The 24,930-nt window shown below is 32.2% G+C and overlaps 1 protein-coding gene across 1 annotated transcript in view; it reads left to right on the top strand.

Annotated features, from left to right (window-relative positions):
• The first annotated feature begins 10,883 nt into the window (after positions 1-10,883).
• Positions 10,884-24,930, top strand: part of LOC123704158 (aromatic-L-amino-acid decarboxylase) — a 29,400-nt gene continuing 15,353 nt past the window's right edge. The window contains exons 1-7 of the mRNA XM_045652457.1: positions 10,884-10,938; positions 16,231-16,273; positions 18,636-18,808; positions 19,312-19,425; positions 19,783-19,905; positions 20,903-21,071; positions 22,633-22,742. Of these exons, the coding sequence (XP_045508413.1) occupies positions 16,237-16,273; positions 18,636-18,808; positions 19,312-19,425; positions 19,783-19,905; positions 20,903-21,071; positions 22,633-22,742 (726 nt within the window). The 5' untranslated portion in view covers positions 10,884-10,938; positions 16,231-16,236. The remainder of the gene's footprint in view (positions 10,939-16,230; positions 16,274-18,635; positions 18,809-19,311; positions 19,426-19,782; positions 19,906-20,902; positions 21,072-22,632; positions 22,743-24,930) is intronic.

Below are 24,930 nucleotides of genomic sequence, written 5' to 3'. Positions count from 1 at the left end.
GACTTTGATTACCTGCCTTTACGACTCACTACTGCTAGGTACCCTACCTGGACACCGACTTTGCATCCGATTTTTCATTTACAATTAATATGAACTGCATCAACTGTGGTATTAATGATAATCGTAACAATGCTATACGTATGCATTTGTTACAAGATAACGCAATATTATCAATTATACAACGGTGGGCTGCTCCTCTAACGGTTAGTGGATTAGTATTATCTAAGGTATTTAGTACTAGCTATTGAAATCAAACAAAAATGTAAACACACATTGTTTTATATATATATATATATATATACTAGCGGTCCACCCCGGCTTCGCCCGTGGTACCTACATGTTTAAACTATCCTATCTCTCAAGTTGGATCGAACTCCACAAGTTGTGCGAATTTTATTATAATCGGTTAAGTGGTTTAGGAGTCCATTGAGGACAAACATTGTGACACGAGATTTATATATATTCACTTTCTTTTGTCCAATTGTAATATTAATTCTTTATTTGTAGATCACTCACTCTGATCACATATTATTTGATGCATGCTGGAAACTTGCAAATGATTCTTTGAGGATTGAAAATCATGAAGATGACAATGCAGTTGGTTTCCTTAGGTTCATATCAAATTAAGCAAGCAAGGTCCTATTATGGTGAGCACATAAGAAACGATGGCAAATATGTTATAGAAGTGTGCCGTGAATCAGACAGCGACATACAGAGAGCACTGTCAACATCAAGTACTACATGGCTTTTAAGAGGTCGCATTCAATCCAGGCATAGAAGTAGTAAAACTTATTTTACTTATATTTTAGTCGACAGTGCTCTCATAGGAAGGGAAGCAATAACAGTCTATTATTGTAATTGTTTAGTAGGAAGAAGAACTGTAGGTTGCTGCTGTCACGTTATGTCCATAATATGGTACCTTAGCTGGGCAAGGTATCAACCAGATTTAATGCCGCCAGCACAGTTTCTGGATGATGTGTTAATTGTTTATGATGATAATGATGAATAAACGATTTATGAAAAAACGTGTTTTATTTTATATACTTATAAGTACCTACGATGTTTTAGTAGGTACTCTAAAAGAATAAAAGTTCGATCCAATATCTCTATTACCTAACTGTTCTTCTGTTACACTCTTTATCTAAATAATATATATTATAGGATATAAACTTACCTCTACTTAGAAAGAAACAAAGCTATTCATTGAACTCGAGCAAACCTAACCTCAATTTTAGTGACGTTACATGCTCAATATCTCTGCTATCCCATAGAACAGATCTTTAATTGTTATATTTATAGAATCTGTATATTTTTATCTATTTAACCCCACATAAATCATCAGTGTAACGATCAGGCCCAAAGTCCTATGGGAGTTCGCCATTCTCCTTTATAACACTTTATCATCATCATGTATCAAGACTTTTTTTCCATTTCTCTTGTTATATCTACTGTATATAATATAATGTAAATGTATGAAATAAAAATAAATTATTTTACTACGATTACTTGCTGTTTTATTTAATACCACGTGTTAAGGCCGTGTACGCGGTCCGTGCGCTGTTTGGCTCAAATATGTGATTTTTCAAACCAGATTGTCCATCAACCACTTATCTTACAAATATATGAATTACTAATAATGTTAGGAAATTTTATTGTCTATGTAGTTAGTTTAGAGTTTTTTTCAATTAATACAGTATTTGTGAATACCATCAAGATAACTGAGCCGATGATTACTTGATTTCACTTTTAGTGTCAATTTCGAAGCTAAAAATATCTGAAATTGCTGACAGATCTAACACACAATTTTTTTAACTAACTGCAAAAATCCTTATTAAAATAGTTAGTTAAAATATTTTTTTATTTTGGACTCCTAACTTACGAAATTAAAATCCACAACAATGTGAATTTTTTTAGAAATTATAGTCGACAAAATGATTATTTTCACCAAGATATTTGACTTAATTGAATATAATTTATACATATTGCAATAAAAGAATGTCTTACTTATAAGATAAAATTTAAAAAATCAACTAAGGTACCTCTATTATTTTTCTACAATTTTTTTAAAAGTACTATAAAACACTGCGCGCGACCCGATTCAAATCAGTCGGCAGCGAGCCTTTCCAGAGAGAGGACATGTTGCTCGGCGCTCTCCTGTGGACCTATGCTGTTCATAGTAAAAGGATAGCGCAAGCCGCGATCTATCGTAATAGATCGCGGAGATTTTGACTTGCGTTAAATTGAATAAGCGCTCTTAAAAACTATAAAAAGACAAATGGTCATGAAGCAGAATTCGAACTATTAATGAATTGTAACATGGTGGGGCTCCATATATTTTTCCGCTTTTTTTTAAAGTGTTTTAATAGTTTAAATATTTATGAAATGCATTTTATTTTTATTTACGTACGGTCTACTTCATTATAAATGCTAGCAGCTAGAGCAATGAGCATGCCATCTAGTTTCAAGTCTACATATTGATATCAACGCCATCTATTGAGATTGCAACACACTAACTTTGACGCACAAGATTTAAAATTTGTTCCAATGTAGCTCGACTATTTTACTAACCTAAGTTTACTGAAATGATCATGGTGACATCTAGGTTTGTAAAATATGAACAAAGAAAATGTTTTAAAAATGTAGCGGGGAAAGTATGAACAATTTACACTATAGTCTCTTTTATTGTAAAGCAAAGTTATGTTTTTGGGTGACTTCACTACATAGTATAAAACAATGTCGCTTTCTCTGTCCCTATGTCCCTTTGTACGCTTAAATCTTTAAAACTACGCAACGGATTTTGATGCGGTTTTTTTAATAGATAGAGTGATTCAAAAGGAAGGTTTTAGTATATAATTTATTAGGTTTTAGACAAAGCGGGAAAAGCCGCGGGCGGTAAGCTAGTGTAATCTAAAAAACTATGCAATCCATGTAAAATAACCGACAGAAAGACTATGTGTATATCCTAATTACAGAGGGAATATAATTAAATATGAAAAATATAGACCTATTGAATTTTATAAAGAGGTAGAGTTTGTTAGTTTGTGATACAACACCTATTAAAACAATACCTTTTTTTTTTTTTTTTTTTTAGTGGGGAAATCTTGCATAGATACCCACGGTCTCCGGGGAAGAGGCCGTGGGTTATGTCGGATTCCTACCGACCAAAACCCCACTGTGTTCCGTCAAGCCGCATCAGCGACAGGGCCACGGGTATGTGTAGAATTCATCCGTGACCTATTTTACATATAGAACATGTTATCGGTGTACATGCTAAGTTTATTTCGTTAACCGACTTAAAAAAAGGAAACCTATTTTACAAATATAAAACACGTATGCTTTATTTTGTTAACCAACTTCAATAAAAGGAGGTTCAAAATTCGTCAGAATCTTATTTTATATATTACTAGCTTACCGCCCGCGGCTTCGCCCGCTTTGTCTTAAACCTAATAAATTATATACTAAAACCTTCCTCTTGAATCACTCTATCTATTAAAAAGAACCGCATCAAAATCCGTTGCGTAGTTTTAAAGATTTAAGCATACAAAGGGACATAGGGACAGAGAAAGCGACTTTGTTTTATACTATGTAGTGATGTTCCCCGATTTTTCTTGTTAATCTCGATTCAACTCGGTTGAAGCCGGGACGATAGGCTTGTAAATAAAAAATGGTCTTTCAGTAGGTAGGGTTACAATTTGAGTAATCCTGAAAGAAAGTTCTAGTTCATTTCAACAGATCAATATTATATACCCAGGTATTCAGCCTTGACCTATCCTAAGTCAAACCACTTAACAAAAAGTAATGAATTTATTTTAAGAAACTAATTACAAGATGATTTGACTCTTTCTTGATGACGTCCATTTTAAATTGATTTTGAAAAATGGCGGACTTTGATTTGTCACGTGTTTAAGTGCTGCGTAATATTACTTTCAGGTAAATAATTGGTCTACTGATACAACCGAAGAAAGAAAAACATTCAAATATCCTTTCTGTTATTTATTGATAAATATATTTTTTCGCATTATAGCCTTGTAAGGAAAATTCCCACGGAATGAGATATATTTAACCACGGTAAAAAAAGCCTATAGGTATAATTGGCCGCATTTATAATATGAGTAAGGATTCAAAAAACACATTGATTTTCATATTATATACTGCATAACAGATTCCATAGTTTTGGTTTAAGTATTATATTATCTGTGGTTTTAGACAAGATGGCGACAAATATACAAAAATGCTAATGAAGAATTTGGCTGTACGCGTTATTGAAAACATTTAGGCTGCTTCAGTAACCCCCTTCCCCGGAGGCCGTGGGTATGTATGCAAGATTTCCCCACTTAAAAAAGGCTGCTTCAGTAAACATTTTCAGAAATGGAAAAAAATTAAAAAAAAATCCAACTTTACCTTATTACCGAGATAATATTATGTATCTACATAAACTACATTTTTCAATATTTAACATAAATATTCAAGAAATTCAACTTACAGCTAATCTAGGCCAAATTGGACTTTCTTGACTGGCCGGTTGGCTTGGTTGGTAGTGGCCCTGCCTTCCAAGCCAGAGGTCGTGGGTTCGATCCCCATCCGGGGCAAATATTTGTGTGATGAACATAGATGTTTGGTCTGTATCTGGGTGTTAATTATCTATATAAGTATTTATTTAAAATTATACATATAAGTATGTATGTTTATCAGCCATCTGGTTTCCATAACACAAGCGAAAGCTTAGTATGGGATCAGATCGTGCCGTGTGTGAAAATTGTCCCGAAATATGTATTATTTATTTATTTAATTAATCTCGCAGTTCCCAATCAAAAGTTAACACATATAAATAATATATTGAGCAATAATATCTTTTTCTGCGTCATCAAAATATTAAAAAATAAAACATAGATTTTATCTGTACCAGACAAAAATTTTCATCCGAATCATCGATATTTATTCATAATACATACAAATTAGTTTAGGCAGTCAGTTAAAAACGTAAAAACATATCAATTGATATGTTTAAATAGTAATAACTTAGACTAAAATGATGGCCATCATCTGATAATAATATTAATAACTTCATTATATAACGATTATGGAAAAAATAATAATTTTAGCGTCGCAAATGTGTAAACATCCTGCGTATAAAATATAATATTTCTTATCTCTTATCTATTCCGTGTTTCTTTTATTTTGACCCCCTATTCATCATAATATGTTATTCTAGTACTTTCAAGAAGGTTCTAGAATATTTATTAATTAATCAAATTGCATCGAAAATATAAAAAAATACTGAAAATTTAACGCCTAAAGGTCGCGCGTTTTACAGTTCGCGCGTAAGGCATAAACAATTTTTTCGGCTGTTACCTTTATATATTTAACTATATGAACATATCATTATCGATATTACCGAACATATTATTTAAACCATTACATTAGTAAGCTCACAAATCGTTAAAGACTAATATTATCAGCTTATCAGCCCATGAACATCCCAAAAAACCGTATAAAAATGCGACAAGCTCGCATTGTCCTACGACAGACGACACTATACCTAGTAAGAGTTCTAACAGACGAATGGCAAGTTGCGAACGGCAGAGGCTACTTCAGCCGTCGCCACATGTCGACGTCCGTCCGTCCGTCGACGTCCGCGGCCGTCGACAGGCAAAAACGGATGCCGTCAAACGTCAAAAGCTTGTAGTTTGCTGTCAACGCAAAACTGCAAGCGTCGCCACTTATCGACGGCAGCCGTCGACATATTGACTGCTGCCGCCGACGCGCCGACGACTGACGTCGACATGTGGTGACGGCTGAAGTAGCCTCTGCCGTTCATGACTTGCCGTTCGTCTGTTAGAACTCTAAGGGGTAGAATTTATCAAAAATTTCTTATCCGATGTCTATAACGTTACTAAATTAAAAAAGATATTAATTTTTTTTCAAGGTTGCTTAATTGAGTTTACACGTGTTAAAGTTATGCGATATGAATATTTATTTCATCAAATTAAATTAGATTTTTTTGTATCAAATAACCTGAAACTAAGAATTCAACTTTTTCATCAGTAAAAAGTTACATTAGTTACTAGCTGCTCCCCGCGGTTTCACCCCCGTGGCTCCAGTACTGTTGGTCTTAGCGAGATGATAAATAGCCTATAGCCTACCTAGATAAATGGGCTATCTAAATCTGAAAGAATTATTCAAATCTGACCAGTAGTTCCTGAGATTAGCGCGTTCAAACAAACAAACTCTTGAGCTTTATAATTTTAGCATACATTAATTCTGAATGACAGTTCTATTTTTACAATTTTTAGTTTTTATTGATTGTAGTAGTGTACAATTTGCATTTTAATTGATTAACTTTGAAATATAAGATCTCTATATATATGAAATAACTTAAAATTATAACTCTAGAACGCCGGGGCGGATTTTAATTATTTTTCAGTTATTGCACAGCCTCTATCGCGGGCCTTGAGCGCGGGGACCGAATCCAGAAATTCCGTAACGAAAAAAAACCTCACACTCCCTACGGGGACGGGCGGAGGTGTGGCTTGAAGGCATAGCATGCAATAGCTTTACCGCGGCAGTCCCCGACTCCCGAGTGCCTCACGTATTTTTTATTAGTTGACTTTGTTTCCGTATAGATTAGAATTATACCTTTAAGTTTGAAAACCTTAAAAAAAAACAAACACACACTCTGGTCAGACGAAACCGGGATGAAAAGCTAGTTATTTACAATATTGTTCATATATTAATATAATAATATTATTAAACACCCGTTACGATATCGGATTTAATCTCAATACCGATTATTAATGTCATAATTATATAAAAGTCGTTAATTAAAAATATTTAAGATTTTATCTATCTATCTGCTTGTATATCAGGAATTTGACAACAATATTGCATTTATTAATGTTTATTTAATATAGTTTTATGCATTTTTATATATTCATAATACTAGCCTCAAGCCCGCGGCTTCGCCCGCGTTTTCAAAGAAAAACCCGCATGGTTCCCGTTCCCGTGGGATTTCCGGGATAAAACTAATCCTATATGTTAATCCAAGTTACCCTCTATATGTGTGCTAAATTTCATTGTAATCGGTTAAGTAGTATTTGCGTGAAAGAGTAACAAACACACACATACACATCCTCACAAACTTTCGCATTTATAATATTAGTAAGATTGTAACACTAGTAGCAAAATGGTTTGACATTACAAATTTACAAGATAATCTTATTGATTTATTTTAGTGTTTTCTATTATAGTACTAGATGACCTATATAAAATTTCGATTGTGATTTTCTCGGCGTTTCCTTATATATTTGTAGTTTCATATAATATATAGATGTTATTTTCACTATCAATAATGGATCTGTGTTACTTCACTATAATAAAACAAAGTCACTTTCTCTCTCCTATATCCCTATGTATGCTTAAATCTTTAAAACGACGCAACGGATTATGATGCGTTTTTTAAATAGGTAGAGTGATTGTCTAGGAAGATTTTAGTAAATCATTTATTAGCTATTAGACAAAGCCGCGGACGGAAAGCTAGTTAATGATATACATTTTGCGGCAAGAAAAAACTAAAGGTGCTTTTCTACCTATAATGTGCGAGGGTGTAGCGATTAATGTGTTTGTAAATAACCAATGGTATCGCTTCAAAGTTCAAACGCTAAACGCTTCATACTAAACAAGTAATAACTGCGTTAAAAACAACTGACTTCAATCTTGCACTTGCAAAATTCACAAATACCTATACACAAAAATGCTCATAAAATAAAAACTACTGGGCCTATCCGAATAAAATTTTTATGGGACCAATTCGACACCATCCTGCATCGAACAAAAAAAGAATCACGTAAATCGGTTCAGAAACCTCGGAGTAATCGGTGTACATACATAAAAAAAACATACCGGCCGAATTGATAACCTCCTCCTTTTTTTTGAAGTCGGTTAATGAAGCGATACGATTGGTTGTTTACAAACACATTCCTCGCTACACATATCCTCGCACATTATTGGTGGAATTTACTGAGGCATTTTACTTATAGATTTTCTTTACGGACAAGCAGGTGATGAGCCTACTTTACCGGACCTAGGCATACATTTTGAGTAATTTTATTTTTTATTTATTTATTTATTTTTATTTATTTTAGCTTAAAATTTTTAGCTTAAAATTTTAGCTTAAAATTCGGATAACGCAGATACATTTGTTAGTAAAAAATAAAAATATAAATTTATAAAGAATAGAAAAAATTCGATCACGAGGCGGGGCGGGAAGGATGCGGGTTCAAGTCCCGCCTCGTGATCGAATTTTTTCTATTCTTTATAAATTTATATTTATAAAGCATTTGAATGCCATAAAAACCAAAAAATATAAATTCAAGAAAAGGTCGTGTTCCATCGTTACAATATTGTATTCACTGAAAAGTGCTTCATATTGGTTGAAATGGTTGTTAAATCATCTCAATAGATGGCGCGCGGTGTGTCCCTTAAGACACATAAAACTGAAAAGGATAGAATAAATTCGATTGCTCAGGCGGGTCACGAGTGGCTGAGTTGGTTAGGCATCCGCCCCGGAATGGCGCGAAGGATGCGGGTTCAAATCCCGCCTCGTGATCGAATTTTTTCTATTCTTTATAAATTTATATTTATAAAGCATTTGAATGCCATAAAAACCAAAAAATATAAATTCAAAAAATAAAAACCTAAAGTATTAATGTTAGTAACATCTAACTACAACTAAGACTAAGTCTAAGTCCATAGGACACTATGCGTAGACAAGTCGCTTTGATGCAACAAGTGTGCGCACAAAGTGTCCCATGATGGGCGCACTTACATCCTCCGCAATGGTCCTTATAATATTATTGGAACTTATAAGCACTAGAATTAAGTAATAGTCATACAAAGCTACATCAAGTTGTAAATTTGAAACTGATAAGAAATTGCAATGAATTTTTCTCTACTATAAAATTATAATGCTGCTGTTTGTTTGTTTGAACGCGCTAATCTTAGGAACTACCTACTAGTCCGAATTGAAAAATTCTTTCGATGTTATATACAATATCCCATTTATCGAGGCAGGCTAAAGGCTAAGAGACTAAGACCAACAGGAGCAGAGCACAGCGTGTAAATCCGCGGGGGAAAAGCTAGTTATTACTTACTAATAGTCGTTCTGTAGATTTTTATTTACAACCAAAACAGTCATTTGTTTAATTCGAAATAGAGAAATATTTAATTTAATTTTAAATTTAAGATAGTAGTAAACTGTTTTAATTATTTTAAATCATAACTTTATGAACAACGTTTTTACAGTAGTAGTAAAATATATAATTTATAATAAGTATCTGAAACCGCAACAAATGTAATACCTTTTCCACTTTAAAGTCTATCACTGTAGCCTATTTATAAGCAAAAATATCCTACTAATATTATAAATTTTTATCCGAACCGCGAGGGACTGGAACATGCTTCCTGAATCTGTGTTCCCCGACGAGTACAATATGGGGTTCAAGCGTAGAGTGAACAGGTACCTTCTAGGGAAGCGCGTACCATCTTAGACCACATCTCAGCTTAACATCAGGCGAGATTGTGGTCATGCGCTTCCCTATCAACAATAAAAAAAAAACGAAAGTTTGTGAGGATATGTGTGTGTGTGTGTGTGTATTTGTTACTCTTTCACGCAAATACTACTGAATACATACAATGAAATTTAGCACACATATAGAGGGTAACTTGGATACAACAACACATAGGATAGGTTTTATCCCGGAAATCCCACGGGAACGGGAACCATGCGGGTTTTTCTTTCAAAACGCGGGCGAAAGCTAGTAGGTCTAATAAAACCGTAGTTTAGTCACAAATTTTCTCATAACATTAGCACCAAAACTCGACGTCGTCTCGAATTTGATACAGATCATATTTTCGTCAATAAAAATATAAATAGGTATTATAGATAATAATCGCACTTGAAGTTCAACAGGAAAATCTATTAAAACTATATATAACATTTTCTCAAGTCCGCGGGGTAAGTCTATGTCGGTGGATAAGCGGAGCGGGTTATGTATTTAATCGCTCCGCTTATGAAAAAGCTTTTATAATTCTTAAACTTAAAAATGTATGTAACTTCATTGAGATATACATATGGAGACGACACCGCCTACATCACTTATGTTCCGCTCACCATAAGCCATATGGCTTAACTGCACGCTCATTTTTTATTTGTTTTAAAGTGAAACGCATCAAATATGCCTTTGTGTGTTACGATATTGCACAAATAATACAAAGAATACGGAAAAGTGCAAAGGAATAACTTTTCATCAGTAAGTACCTAACTAGATAATAATATTTAAAACTTAGTTAGAGCAAAAAAATGCGCCCCGCGCCGCCGCGCTTGGCGCACAGATTTTGTCCGTGGTGTCTCCTGCATACGTAGCAATGTTATCACAATGTGTAACTTACATTTAATCTACATTATGTACAAATCTACATTTGTACATACAAACAAATTATAAGTGAAATATTTCCCTTTACAATATACGTGTGGGTATCTAAGTGAAAATTATTGGTAAATTTTGTGATTTTCCGAACTATTTTCTTATATTAACATCTATTCGGTAAGAAGTATAATAGTATATAGTATATATGTAGTATATAATATATAGTAGAATCTACAGAGAAGAGCCGGCAAGATACTCTCTATACTTCTATAGTTGGCCTTTCTCTCTAGTTGACTCGCACATCGTTCCGAAACCCGCTCGCCCCTGCACTCAACACTACCCTCGACAGATCCGTCAACATATCGGCCAACCAGTCGCTACCATCTCACCCTCTATATAAACCTCACATTCCCTCTACTACGGACAGTGTAACGGACGTTCTTGCTATTTACAATTATTAATATTTTTTTAAATTTCAATTTTTTCAAATCGAACGCCGCGCGCCAATTTTGACGTGAGTATTTTTTTTTTATTTGGAGGCAGTGACTTTTTTTAATTGACGTTTGTTTTCTTGTTTTTGTTTGAAGTTACAATTTTTTTAATGTAGTGCAATTATTTTTATTATGTTTTTAATATTGTTGTTTATTACCTATATCGCCCCGCGGTTAAACTTTTTCTTAACTTATGCAGTTTAAATAAGTTTGTGTTTGTTGAAGCCACATTGAAGCAGTTTCGTTTTTTTTCTCTATTAAAAGACGAAATTTTTCTTATAACACTTATTAACATGTAGAAATAATAAATAAATACAGTGATTTATTATTTATATTTTATAAATAACAAAAAATTACGATACTAAATGTTAATTGTTACGAAAATCAAAATGAAAAATGGAATCCCATCTGGATTCCATTTTTAAATACTCCTAATGGCTTTATTTAAAATAAAAAAAAATACAATAAATGGAACATGTCATGTAACCTTTTCAATAATGGCGTACCTACTTATCATATCATTTATTTACATTTAGAAATACATATTAGAAAATTTCAGGAAGTACAAAATACATTTTAAAAGTAATGACTAACAGAAAATTCGTCATTATTATGAACAGCAGTTAATGAATTGGTAAGTTACTTAAAAATTAAGAATTTCAGTGTGTCTCTAGAAGTTCCAAATTATTAAAAGAGGCCTAGTTAAAGATTGCTATAATATCTGATTTTACTTAATTTCTTGAATGTGATACATATATAAAAAAACCCGGTACACTTTATAGTCAGTAGGTATATGAGCTAATTTTCATTCCCTGAATGTAAAAACATTAATGTTAATAACTTTATACATCTGGGATCATAAACTGCCAACAAGGTCAAATAAATAATTTATCTATTCAATTGAATATTATTATTAAATAAAATTATTAGGTATATCAAATATCTACGCATTCAAAATACCAATTGATGATTTCACCTTTTTTATTTTATGTGGTAAGTACATAATATTCATCAAATTCCCTCCGCTTAATAAAACATAAAAATATACAATAAAACATAAAAATCGGCGAAAACTAAATTTATAAGTTAAACCTTAGGCTTCAAAAACAATTCTTCCATATTAATATTTACTTCAAGTGAAGACAAAACATTAAGTCTTGCTTATTAAAATGAAAAGTTTTAGACTTTTTAAATGTCCGTTGTTTTCTTTCAAGCTGGATAAGGCATTTTAACCAACATTAAAAAGGAGGTATAACTTCCACACTATTGTAATATTATAGAACAAGTGATAACTGCGTTAAAAACAACCGACTTCAAACTTGCACTTGCAAAATTTACAAATACCTACAGACAAAAATGCTCATAAAATAAAAACTACTGGGCCTATCCGAATAAAATTTTTATGGGACCAATTCGACACCATCCCGCATCGAACAAAAAAAGAATCACGTAAATCGGTTCAGAAACCTCGGAGTAATCGGTGTACATACATAAAAAAAAAAAAAAAAAATACCGGCCGAATTGATAACCTCCTCCTTTTTTTGAAGTCGGTTAAAAACTAGCTTCCAAACGTGATTTCGTCCGTGAATAAAGTTCATGGCAGGAGACTACCTACTGCAGATTCTAGATTAGGTAATTTATAGGTAGGTTATATACTAACGAAAGCTGTGAACGAAAGATACATTTAGCAATTTTAGCGTAATATCAAACAGTTTAGTAATATATAAAATGTAAAAACTTAGACAACAAACTGTACCTTTAAATATTAAGTAGATACTACTTTGGTTTCTTTTGATCTTACAAAGCCCCTATTTTTTCGGTTTCTGCCGACGAAACGAATATAAGCAAAAAAATCCTTTATTATATGGCATGATAATGCGTGGTCGTCGGATTACATTAAAAAATGTCAATCCGATTAGCTCTTCCGGAGAAATGCGTAGACAAACGTCAACGTTTATGATATACATGAACTGTAAATATACAGGGTGTAATCGTCAAGTGTGCACCGGCGATTATTCCGTAACTATTACAGATATCAAAAAACTTTAAACTGATATCGAAAGTACTTAACCTAATGAGTAAAATTGCCATAATAAATTTTTAAAAATAAAACGAGAAATATCCAAAAATGTTACATTAAACGCTCACACCAATAAAACATAAGTAATATCCAAAAATGTTACATTGCCCACTTAACGATTACACCCTGTATATTTACAGTTCTTGAATAATTAAGTTCTAATATATTTTTATCATTTTCTAACTTCTAAGTTTTGCTAGTTATTGTAGATAATAGAATCTATACTAATATTATAAAGGTTAAGAGTTTGTTTGTTTGGATGTAAGTGCTTAAAACTACGGTTCCGATTTGAAAATTTCAATGTTTGATAGCCCATTTATTATGAGGAAGATTGATATTTATATCATCACTCTAAGACTTATAATAGGAGCAATGCGGGTAAAACCTCGCGACGCAACTAGTTATCTATATACCTACTAGCTTACCGCCCGCGGCTTCGCCCGCTTTCTCTAAAACGATTTGAGATTTAAACTATCCTATCTCTCAAGTTGGATCGAACTGCACATGGTGTGCGAATTTTATTATAATCGGTTAAGTGGTTTAGGAGTCCATTGAAGACAAACATTGTGACACGAGATTTATATAATATATTAAGAAAGATTAAGATAAGATTAAGATATCTAATAATAAACATATCAACTTTATTATTTTATCATATAACTAGCTGTGCCGTGCGGTTTCACCCGCGTGGCTCCCCTCCTGTTGGTCTCAGCCTATGTTACTCGTGGATAATGTAGCTTTCGAATGGTGAAAGAATTTTGAAAATCGGTCCAGTAGTTTATGAGCCTATTCATTACAATCAAACAAACAAAGTTTTCCTCTTTATAATATTAGTGTAGATTAGACAAATATTAAACGCAATCCATTGCTAGCTTTCTTCAACAAAAACCAATAAGATTTCATGAAATACAGAAATGAAAAGCAAATACATCAGACAGGTGATGTATCGTTGTGTCATCTTTAAACGCTGAGGAAACCTATTTCAAATAGTGATAATAGAAATATAAAGGACAGACTATTGTATTATTTTATAGAGAATATTTTGAAACACAATGATTGTTCAAAAAAAAGTTGTGTGGTTTTATGAAACCACGGTAAAAGTGAAACTTTTTTTCACACTATAGACATTTAACTAAAAATTATGGTATTTGTACGATAATTATCGTACGTATCGTGCGTCACGCGACATGCGCTACACAGACCAAAAAGTTTGAGACGATGTAATAAAAGTTTCACTTTGAAAAACTTGTAAACGACACATGATTTTCTTTTCGTATATAAGTACCTACCCTAAAGTTTCCGAAAATATGTTTATTTATGAGAATTAACTAGTTTCTACTACTTACCTCTATTAATTACGTAAAAGTTTGTGGCGATAGCCGTATAGGTATCTTTGTTTTTTCTACATCAATGGATAAATGTCATCTTTCACGCAAAAACTGCTGATCGGAACTGTATGAAATAAGTACCAACATACAGTATTTATAATATTATATCTCTGGTAAAGATGTAGATTATATTCTAAATTAGCACCTATGATATACAATAGAAGAACCTTTAAAACAGTTTTAAGAAAATCATAAATAAAATGAAAAAAAAAATAACACTGTAGGTACCTAACTAAAAATTTCTAAAGTAACTGTGCCCCGTGGTTTTACCTGAATTGCTCCGCTCCTGTTGGTCTTAGCGTGATGATATATTATAGCCTACCTCGATAAATGGGCTATCTAACACTAAAATATTTTTTCAAATCGGACCAGTAGTTCCTGAGATTAGCGCGTTCAAACAAACTAACTCTTCAGCTTTATAATGTAAGCATAGATTTTAATTGAATTGGCGGTTTATTCCTTAAGATACACATACAATAAAACGGAAATTTATTTTTTACAAATTCGTCGATATTTTGGTAACCTTCGTGGATTTACATAATGTCAGTAATACGCGACAGAAACCTTACAAATGTTGGGTAGTATTGATTATGTCAAGTTACGAATTAGCTATCACTGGACACCGTTTAACCTACAAATTCATATATTTCTTATTTCACAGTAATTTATTTCATTTATTACCAGACTAGCTTTCCGCCTACGGGCTCGCCCGCGTTTTCAAAGAAAAACCCGCATAGTTCCCGTTCCCGTGGGATTTCCGGGATAAAACCTAGCCTTTGTTGCTCAGTGAAGATGCAGCTTTCTAATGGTGAAAGAATTTTTGAAATCGGTCCAGTAGTTTATGCGTGAAAACCATACATACATACATACATAAATACAAACCTTTCCTCTTTATAATATTATTATTATTAGTAGTATAGATGACACGACATAGATACTGTATTTGCGCGAATTTTCAATTAAAGTTTAAATACCATTTGTGTGAATTTCTTAAGAGGCCTACACCACCGAAACTAGCGCCACCGAACATTTTATTTTTTTACTCCTTAACCAGATCAAATTCAAAAAATCTAGCTCGGTACTTTGCTAGTATATTACTTGTAGTATTTTTGGTATTACTTTTCACTATTCTAACTGTTCATTATTCTAGAGAACTTTTGATTGCCGCCAAAAGTGGCCACTTTTGGCGGTAATCAAAAGTTCTCCTAATTTACCGAATGCAAAATAATGAAAAGTAATACCAAAAATATTACAAGTAATATACTAGCAAAGTACCGAGCTAGATTTTTTAAATTTGATCTGGTTTAGGAGTAAAAAAATAAAATGTTGGGGGGGCGCTAGTTTCGGTGGTGTAGTCGCCTTATGTTTTTCTTTTATAAGATCAATCGAACGCAACAAAAAATGATTATTGCCTTCGGTCCAGTCGTTCACGCATGATGATATAACTAAGATAAATAGGGATTCATTTTTATATTTTTCATTTTTATATTTAGATAGAGATTTAGGAAGGCCAACAATAATTTTATTTATATAAAAAGAAAAGTACAAAAAACGGTTCTGGAAATACAATTTTATTTCTTACTCATTGAATCGTCGAAATTCAATACATAATTTAACATTTACCACCGGTTCACAAAACAGTTTCTACAGCACACGTGTTAGAAGTGAAAATTCTTTAGCAAGATTCAAAGATACCAAAATCGTCGCCCAACTCTATGACGTGACGGTATTTCCATGACTCGATCTTGAAATTTTCCTCTCAACGCGCCTAAAGAAGTTTCACTTCAAAAGGCTTATTTTTAACTTTAATTTTAACCGTTAATTCCAATATATTTTATTTGTTCCAGATAACAATGGCGACGATGGATCACAGGGAATTCAGAGTTAAAGGTAAGATATTAATTAATACTAAATATAGAATAAACACTTTTATATTTAACAACTTATAATGTTATCTATACTAATATTATAAAGCTGAAAATTTTGTTTGTTTGCGCTAATGTCAGGAACTACTGGTCCGATTTGAAAAATTATTTCGGTATTAGATAGCCCATTTATCGAAGAAGGATATAGGCTATATGTCATCACCCTAAGACCAATAAGAGCGGAGCAATTCGGGTTTAACCGCGGGGCACAGCTAGTGTTTAATATTTTACTTATTAAAAAATAAATATTTTGATCGTGTTTATTGCAATATTTATAAATTTTCAGGAAACGGTAAGATATATTATGTGATATGATTGTGATTTTTCCGTTAAAGATAAGGTAACATTATAATTTATAATCCTTATCTTTACCTGTATAGGTATATGAAGAAAACATAAGATTTTTTCAGCCCGGACAAAGCCAGGACTAGTTACTAGTGTAAATATTTTGTTACCAAGACAATCACAGATCAATAAATAACTAAACAGCCTATAGAAAGAAATAAATGTATTATTATATATGTATATAATTAATGTAATTGTATATTCTGAGCTTAGCTTATTATCAATTAACTATTAGGAATATATATTTATTAGATAATATATGATCATTGACCCTGTACCCTTGATCTAAATAAATAAATAAATAATTCACCTTCCAGTATAAATAGACCTTTGGTGTAGTTGTTAGAATAATGATACTATAGGACTACTTCAGAGGACGAAGGTTCGTGTCGGTAAAATTAGAAAAATGTGACGATCAAAATATTTTAAAGTATCTGTGTTTTCATATAATATAGTGATACATATTAAAATGTGTTTCAGTATGTTTTTCAGTTGCTTACTTTCAATATAATTTCAACATAAAATAAAAGAAATAATGGGAAATATCTTAAATAGGTACATACACATAGTTTATATTTAACATAAAAAAATCCGAAACTAAACTATTTTTCTCATTGTATAAGAACTTCACATATGGTTCCGTTCGTTTTTGAGGTAATCCATCAAAAAAATATTAAAAAAACATGTTTGAAAATTGGATAAAGTTTTAATGAAATCTGTCCATTTAAAGTGGGTCAATAACGAGTCTAAAAAAGACGGTTATATACAGGTGAAGCTAATTAAACTTTGTCAAAAAATCTTCCTCACAAGATAAGCTATAATTTCTAAAACATTTAGGAAATAAATCAATCGAGATCCAATTGACAAACAGAAAAATCTTCGCAGTTGTTTAAAAACAAAATGTCGTCCAATTTAATAGTCATGCAAAATCCAATATGTCTGCCAAACGACGAGCAACGGCATAAAAATGTATCCGGGATCACCATAAGTTGTTCGATTGAATCACAAATGGTAGGATTTGTAATAAACGTGTTGTATTGGATTTTATTGTAGTCTTATTGATTGTTTCTGTTGTTAGGTAGTTTCTATTTAGTTATTTAAACTATTATTTTATTTTTCACGTAGGGAAGTCGAAATAAAACACATGAAATTATAAATATTTATATAAAGTTAGCAATGATAAGCATAATATTCTTGTTTAAAATTGTACTCGATTATTATGCGTTTAAACATTAATAGCGTTTTAACTGATTTTTAACGCGATTTATTCATTCTATTATTTCATTTAACCCGCATAATATGTATCTATCGCTATAATCTGAACTGTCATTAATTACAAAATATGTGCCTACGTATAAAAAGCTTTCCTAGGCCTAAGTTTAAAAGATTTAGAAATTGATAAATTATTAACGACTATAATTTATTTAATAAAAAAAAAAAGATTGCAGTGCATGGATTCCGTTAAAAGTACAAATAAATAACTAATTGGAAATTGGATTAGAATTTTCTGTAAGTTAATCAATGGACAGAGAATCATGTGATCAATTGACATGCAAATTAAAACCTTTGAGATGGAAGTTTCATTTTAAATTATTTGTACGTTTCTTTTCAAGAAAACGCACATGTGTTACAAAGTAAGAAAAAAAATAAAACAATAATATACGCATATCAGTTTTAAATTACATAAATTATGTTTTGAAATAAAAATTTTAAGACAAATTGAAAATCTTACGCTTCTTTTTAAAAGCACATGTGAATAGTTACCTAGTGATTAATTTTTGCGAATTTTAATTATGAATGGCTATATTACACGAATTCTGATGATAGATTTAATTAAGTACGGTGATAACCGTGTGTACCCTAACTTAAGCGGTAAGGTACACAAGTGGTAGTTTACCCGCACAATCGGCTGTCGTATCATAGTAATTTCAAGAATGTTAGGACAATATAACAGTAACTATGCAATCTTGTTTTTTCAACAGCCAAAGAGCTTGTGGACTTCATAGCCGACTACTTGGAGAATGTAGGTGACAACCGCGTGTACCCTGACGTGCAGCCAGGGTACTTACATAAGCGGCTGCCGAACGAAGCACCGAATTCGCCGGAGTCGTGGGATGATATCTTTAAAGATGTGCAGGAGCATATTATGCCTGGGGTAAGTGATTATTGTAGTTTAAAAGTGGTTGTAGTTTATTGAAGGTTCCATCGTCGAGTTATAACATATAGGGATATGTGCCTTTTTAGAGTGACTCGGTTATATACAATTCAACTGTATATTTCGATGTTGAAGCACGTTGAAGATTTTGCTAACTTATAGTAGAATTTTAAAATGTGTTATTCCATAAATATAAATAAAAAGATTTTTGTTTAGATCTTTATATTATGTGTGTACTGTTATTTTATTACATGATCAATCAATACCATGATCATTTCCAGTATCTCTTTTTCTTTCACTTTCTCTTTTAAATGAAAATTTGTCATGTTTCTCTTCAGTTCTAGATTTGATTGTGGATCTTTCGTTAACCATACTTTACTTTCAATCACACATTGTTATTATTTCATATTTGGGATAGGTATATAATAGGTGTGCGTGTTTTTTGTACATATACACTTCAAAATACACAAATCTACTATCTTTAATAACTATTTCTTCTCTAGATTGTCCACTGGCAGAGTCCCCACATGCACGCGTACTTCCCGGCTCTAACGTCATACCCTTCTATCATGGGGGAAATGCTGTCTAGTGCTCTGAACGTTTTGTGTTTTACTTGGGTAAGTATTTAAATAATAACATAGTTATTGAAAGATTTGAAAATAATACCGTCATTTTCACGTTTTGTCTCTCCATAAAAACCATGCGAATTGGTCGAGCCGTTCCCGAGTTTTACGCTTACAAATTTGGCGATTCATTGTTATTTATATAGAGAAGAAAAAGATTAGTGGTCTATATTCGACCATAACCACAAACAGCAGGTTTCGTATTAACCTATTTTTTGCATTACATATAATTTCGTACTAAGTTTTTGCTTCCCTTATATTATCCTATCCACTAATGCTCCAATCAGTAGTGAATATCATATGATGATGATGATGAAGATGATGTAATTATTCTTGGGTGTTTTCTGCAAGGCCTCGTCACCAGCTGGAACCGAATTGGAGACCATAGCCATGAACTGGCTGGGCAAGCTTCTCGGTCTGCCCGAATGCTTCCTTAATGAGAAGAATGATAGCCCTGGAGGTGGTGTTATACAGGTATTCTTATTCTACTTTTTTAAGCTACAGGTAATGTTCAAATAAATGTTATATGTTTCCTTTTGGTAAATATTTTAAATCTGTTGTTTCAAATAGATGTTCTAAGATTTTCCTTCTATTTGATACTTGGAAATGTTTTTGAGGGTTTAATTATTTTGTTGAAAAACGGATAGTGTTGTTATCAAATTGAACTGATTCGATGATTCCTACTTTTAGATAATATGTAAGTAAGCGATGAATTAGCTTACATTAATCGTAAATATTACTTTCGAGACAGGCAGTTAAAATCTTACAAAATGCATATCTAGCTGTTGCAATTTGAAATTATAAACATTGTACTTTACAAAAATGGTTTACGAATAAATTGCGAGATGTGGCGATTATTATACCTTTCTCTTAAAAGGAGGCTCCCTAACATAATTTCTGTCACTGAGAGACCGGTTAGACCGCTACGGCGCTAGACGCTAACACAGCCGTAATAAAGTTGAATATCGCGTGCGCGTGTAAACTAAATCTCGTAAGTCTCAATTCTTATTTCGTTTATAACAAAAGTAATAATTGATCTATACAAAAAAATATCTTGGGATTGGATAGTAAACTATATTTTCTTACTGTTAACATTTATTTTAGACATAAAGTCCAAGTAAATCTTAAAAAAATTTAATAATCCTTAAAAAAAGTCATAATTTTTGAATAAAAAATGATTTAAGCGAATTGTTACAATTACGTAGGTAACTGTCTTGTACATGGAAAGAAAAAGACCCAATAAATCATATACTAAAATTCCATTTTGATTGTATGTGTGACTGTTTCAGAATATTAATGCAAATTCACATAAAATTTAGGGAGCCTCCTCTTAATCGATTTCAAAAATCAAAATCGTCTAATTACCAAAATTAAATAATCTTATTACAAATCCGAAAAAATCTGAAGAGTTACCTTATAATACCTGATAACTTACCAGTTATAAAATATAGTTAATTTGAATGTAAAATAGACAACAGCAAGTGAAGCAACCCTGGTGAGTCTACTGGCAGCTCGTACGAGAGCTCTGATGGAGCTGTCCAAGCTGAACCCTGAACTGCAGTCTTCTGAACTATTGGGGCATTTGATATGTTACTGCTCTGACCAGGCACATTCTTCTGTGGAAAAAGCTGGGCTTATTGGTGAGTGCTAATTAATATTATGTTTATGTATTAAATCTTGATATGAATTTATATATTTACAACAAAATATTCGCTTCTCTTATCATAAAATTATAATGTTAATCATTTTATGGTCCCGTCGAACAGGCCTATAAGTGCCTATGAATTGTTTGCTGTCGAGTAAAGTTCCGAGTCAAGTTTTAGTGGGTCGATATTCTTTTACTCTCGAAATTGTGTTTTATGGCAGTTGAAATCACTGGATTATATGGTGATGGTCCACTTAGGGTAATGATATATAGCATATAGAATTCCTCGATAAATGGGCTATCTAACATCGAAAGAATTTTTCAAATCGGATTAGTAGTTCCCGAGATTAGCGCGTTCAAACAAACAAACAAACTCTTCAGCTTTATAGTATTAGTATAGTATAGAAGTATAGAATTAAATTTTCATATAGAAAAATGGCATGAGGTAACATAAAAAGCCATATTCTGCAACGTGTGACAGATGTCACACTGATGGAGGCACATGCCTACCTGCCATTAATAATCATCAAACATCTACTATTGTAAATTTATACAATAAACACCTACATTCACGATCATGCAAAAAATTGTCCAAAACCCAATTGCTACGCGATGTCTACGAATCTTTTAGGCAAATCTATTGAGCGTATACGACTTTGAATATTACTGCCACGAAATAAGGTATGAATTTAAATGCATACTTTGCCGCTCGGACATTTTTTGAAGATCTTTTAAGTCAATTGTGACTAGTTATTAACCGACTTAAAAAAAGGAGGAGGTTATCAATTCGGCCGATATGCTTTTTTTTATGTATGTACATTGTACACTGATTACTCCGAGGTTTCTGAACCGATTTACGTGATTCTTTTTTTGTTCGATGCCGGATGGTGTCGAATTGGTCCCATAAAAATTTTATTCGGATAGGCCCAGTAGTTTTTATTTTATGAGCATTTTTGACTGTATTTGTAAATGTTGCAAGTGCAAGTTTGAAGTCGGTTGTTTTTAACGCAGTTATCACTTGTTTATAGTACATCTATGTCCCCAAATCAAATTACTTCTTCTGATGTATGACACTTATACAGTATACACTTCTTATCATATCATACATTAGCTCAAACTAATAAACTAAGGGCCGATTTTTCAATCCTTGGTTAAAATTTATACGTCCAATTATTAAACGAACATATTAAAATGTCACCTGTAAACTGTCATATACGGACAATTACAATACATTCTTGAAATGGTAGTTTAATACGTTATTCGATGAATAAGTTTTAACCAAGGATTGAAAAATCAGCCCTAAATGAACATAATAAAAAACAAAATAAATATAATATATATAATCAAAATAATCTTTACTAATCAACTTTCTTTTTTAATATTTGCACGCCCAATCAATGGGTAGAATGTATTAGCCACATAATATTGTAATTAAAACATCTCATCATCTCTCATACATAATTTATTAATTTGTAACTACATTCTTGCAAATAAATATAATTTGAATTTGTGTAACTACCCTTTTTTTTCAAACTCAAAACCTAGACTTATTGTAGGTCTGGTGAGAATGCGTTACATCGAGTCTGATGAGAAGCAATGCATGCGAGGCGATAAGCTAGATGAAGCTATACTTAGCGATAAGGCTAAGGGCCTTGTTCCGTTTTGGGTAAGTGACTTATGTTATGGGCAATTTGATAAGTCCAGGCACTATTAATAATGACCGATGTCTTACTTAATGTCTTACTCAATTGGGCTATTAATGGCATGTATAATCACTTTTCCCGGTCATTATTAATAATGCCTGGGAAAAGTGATGAGTCGGGGAGAGTGGGGAAGCCGTCCTCGACAAAAGGTATATCTAGACATGAAAGGAATATTTCGATTCGTACTATCAGCTTCTGAAATAAAAAAGATAAAACATAATTTTAATTATAGTTTTAAGTAACTTAAATTAAAAGTATTTGTAATTTCGAGATTATATTCTGTTAATTGCGATAGTTATAGCAAAACATTTGTCATGTTGTTTTCCAATTTATATTTAGTATGCATTCTATGAAATTAAAATTTAAATAGCATAGCATATATACAATTATACAGGGTGTAATCGTGAAGTGTGCACAGGCGATTATTTCGTAACTATTCGTATATCAAACAACTTTAAACTGCTATCGAAAGCCCTTTACTTAATGAGTAAAATGACAATTATAACATTTTAAAAATATAACGAGAAATATATAATCTTGGACTGTAAAAGCCAGCACCACAATGTTACAAACAGGCAAAATATTACAATTATATAAATATCTCAACCAACGTAATATTTCAGTTCCCTTTACAAATTTAAAGCATTCTAATTTAAATGACGTCACAGCTGTCCGCCATCTTTGATTCCTACAAATTGGTCCCTCTGAGGTTTTACAATCTTGAAACACTAATAATGCAACGGGGACAATATACAAATTGCTTTCATAAAATAAATTGTAAATTAAAATGGCGATTTTCTTTGTTAATGATGCAAAAGAATTGAGATAAGATGGTGGACATTTTAACTTTATTATTATCCCTTGGTTTTAGTTTTTTCATTTAAAAGAAGTGTAATATTGTTTTCTTACTAATAAAATGAATAAATATAATACTTATAATAGTTTTTTAGAAGTATGTTGCGGATTTTCTTCGATTTTCCATTGAATAACTTTGATTAAAACATAATTTCTGTAGTTTTGAAAAAAATTTTTTTACAATTTTTTATCCTTTGCTTTGGCTTTCAAAAAAGTTTATCGCAAAGTTTTAACAGATAACGATTGAAAAAATGTATCGAGTTTGTTTCTCGTATTTTTTAATATTCTCTCATGGTTTTTTTTTTATTATTCCTTTTACTTTTACGAGATTATTTTAAGAGAATTACACACATTTCAATATTATTAGGAATTCGTTTAAATAATATCTATATGTTTATGTTTATCTTGAGCTTTTTATATCGCATCTATTTTAATCCTAACAAGGCATCGTGAAGAGATAAATGAAGGTATTAATGTGTAATTTTCTTCCAAAGCGAGTGGAATTTAATTATTATTGATGAGAAGCGCGTTACCTGTTACGCTAGCTTATTAACGCGGCTCTGCTTACGTTGTTTCTTCCTAAAAACAGCAATCGTTTACGATCGTAGTTTAATTATAGAATACTAGCTGCGTGCCGTGGTTTCACCCGCAGTGTTCCGCTCCTGTTGGTGTTAGCGTGATGATATACAGGGTTACTTGTAAAACACCAGCAACCTCGCAGGACAAGATAGCTAACATCATAAGTAACAACATTTGACACTGACACTGAAAGAATTTTTCAAATCGGACAAGTAGTTCCTGATATTAGCGCATTCAAACAAACAAACTCTTCAGCTTTATAATATTAGTATAGATAGATTATGTATTTGTTTTCCTATTTACTTATAATAAGGCCATATAAATATAATTTATGATTTTAATTAAACGGATTACTAAACCAATTAGGCTTCCGACATATTTGGTGTTCGCGGCTTCGTCTGGAGTAATAGAATATTCACTACTTCGTATATAAAACAAAGTCGCTTTCTCAGTCCCTATGTCCCTATGTATGCTTTGATCTTGAAAACTTCGCAACGGATTTTGATGCGCGTTTTTAATAGATATGGTGATAGAAGAGGAAGGTTCAAGAATATAATTTATTAGGATTTAGACAAAGAAGTATCACTTCTGACACGTGTGCTCGGCACTCGCTCTTTTTTAATTATTAGCGCGTTTTTTGTATCTTTTTGATTATGATTAGATTCGTCTCATCATAATCAAGTTTCAAAAATTTATTAGGTACCTATTTGATATGAT

The sequence above is a fragment of the Colias croceus genome, chromosome 28, assembly GCF_905220415.1.
Source record: "Colias croceus chromosome 28, ilColCroc2.1".
In the NCBI taxonomy this organism is placed as follows: Eukaryota; Metazoa; Arthropoda; class Insecta; order Lepidoptera; family Pieridae; genus Colias; species Colias croceus.
Note: the sequence above shows the minus strand (reverse complement) of the source record. Positions and strands in the feature narration are given on the sequence as shown.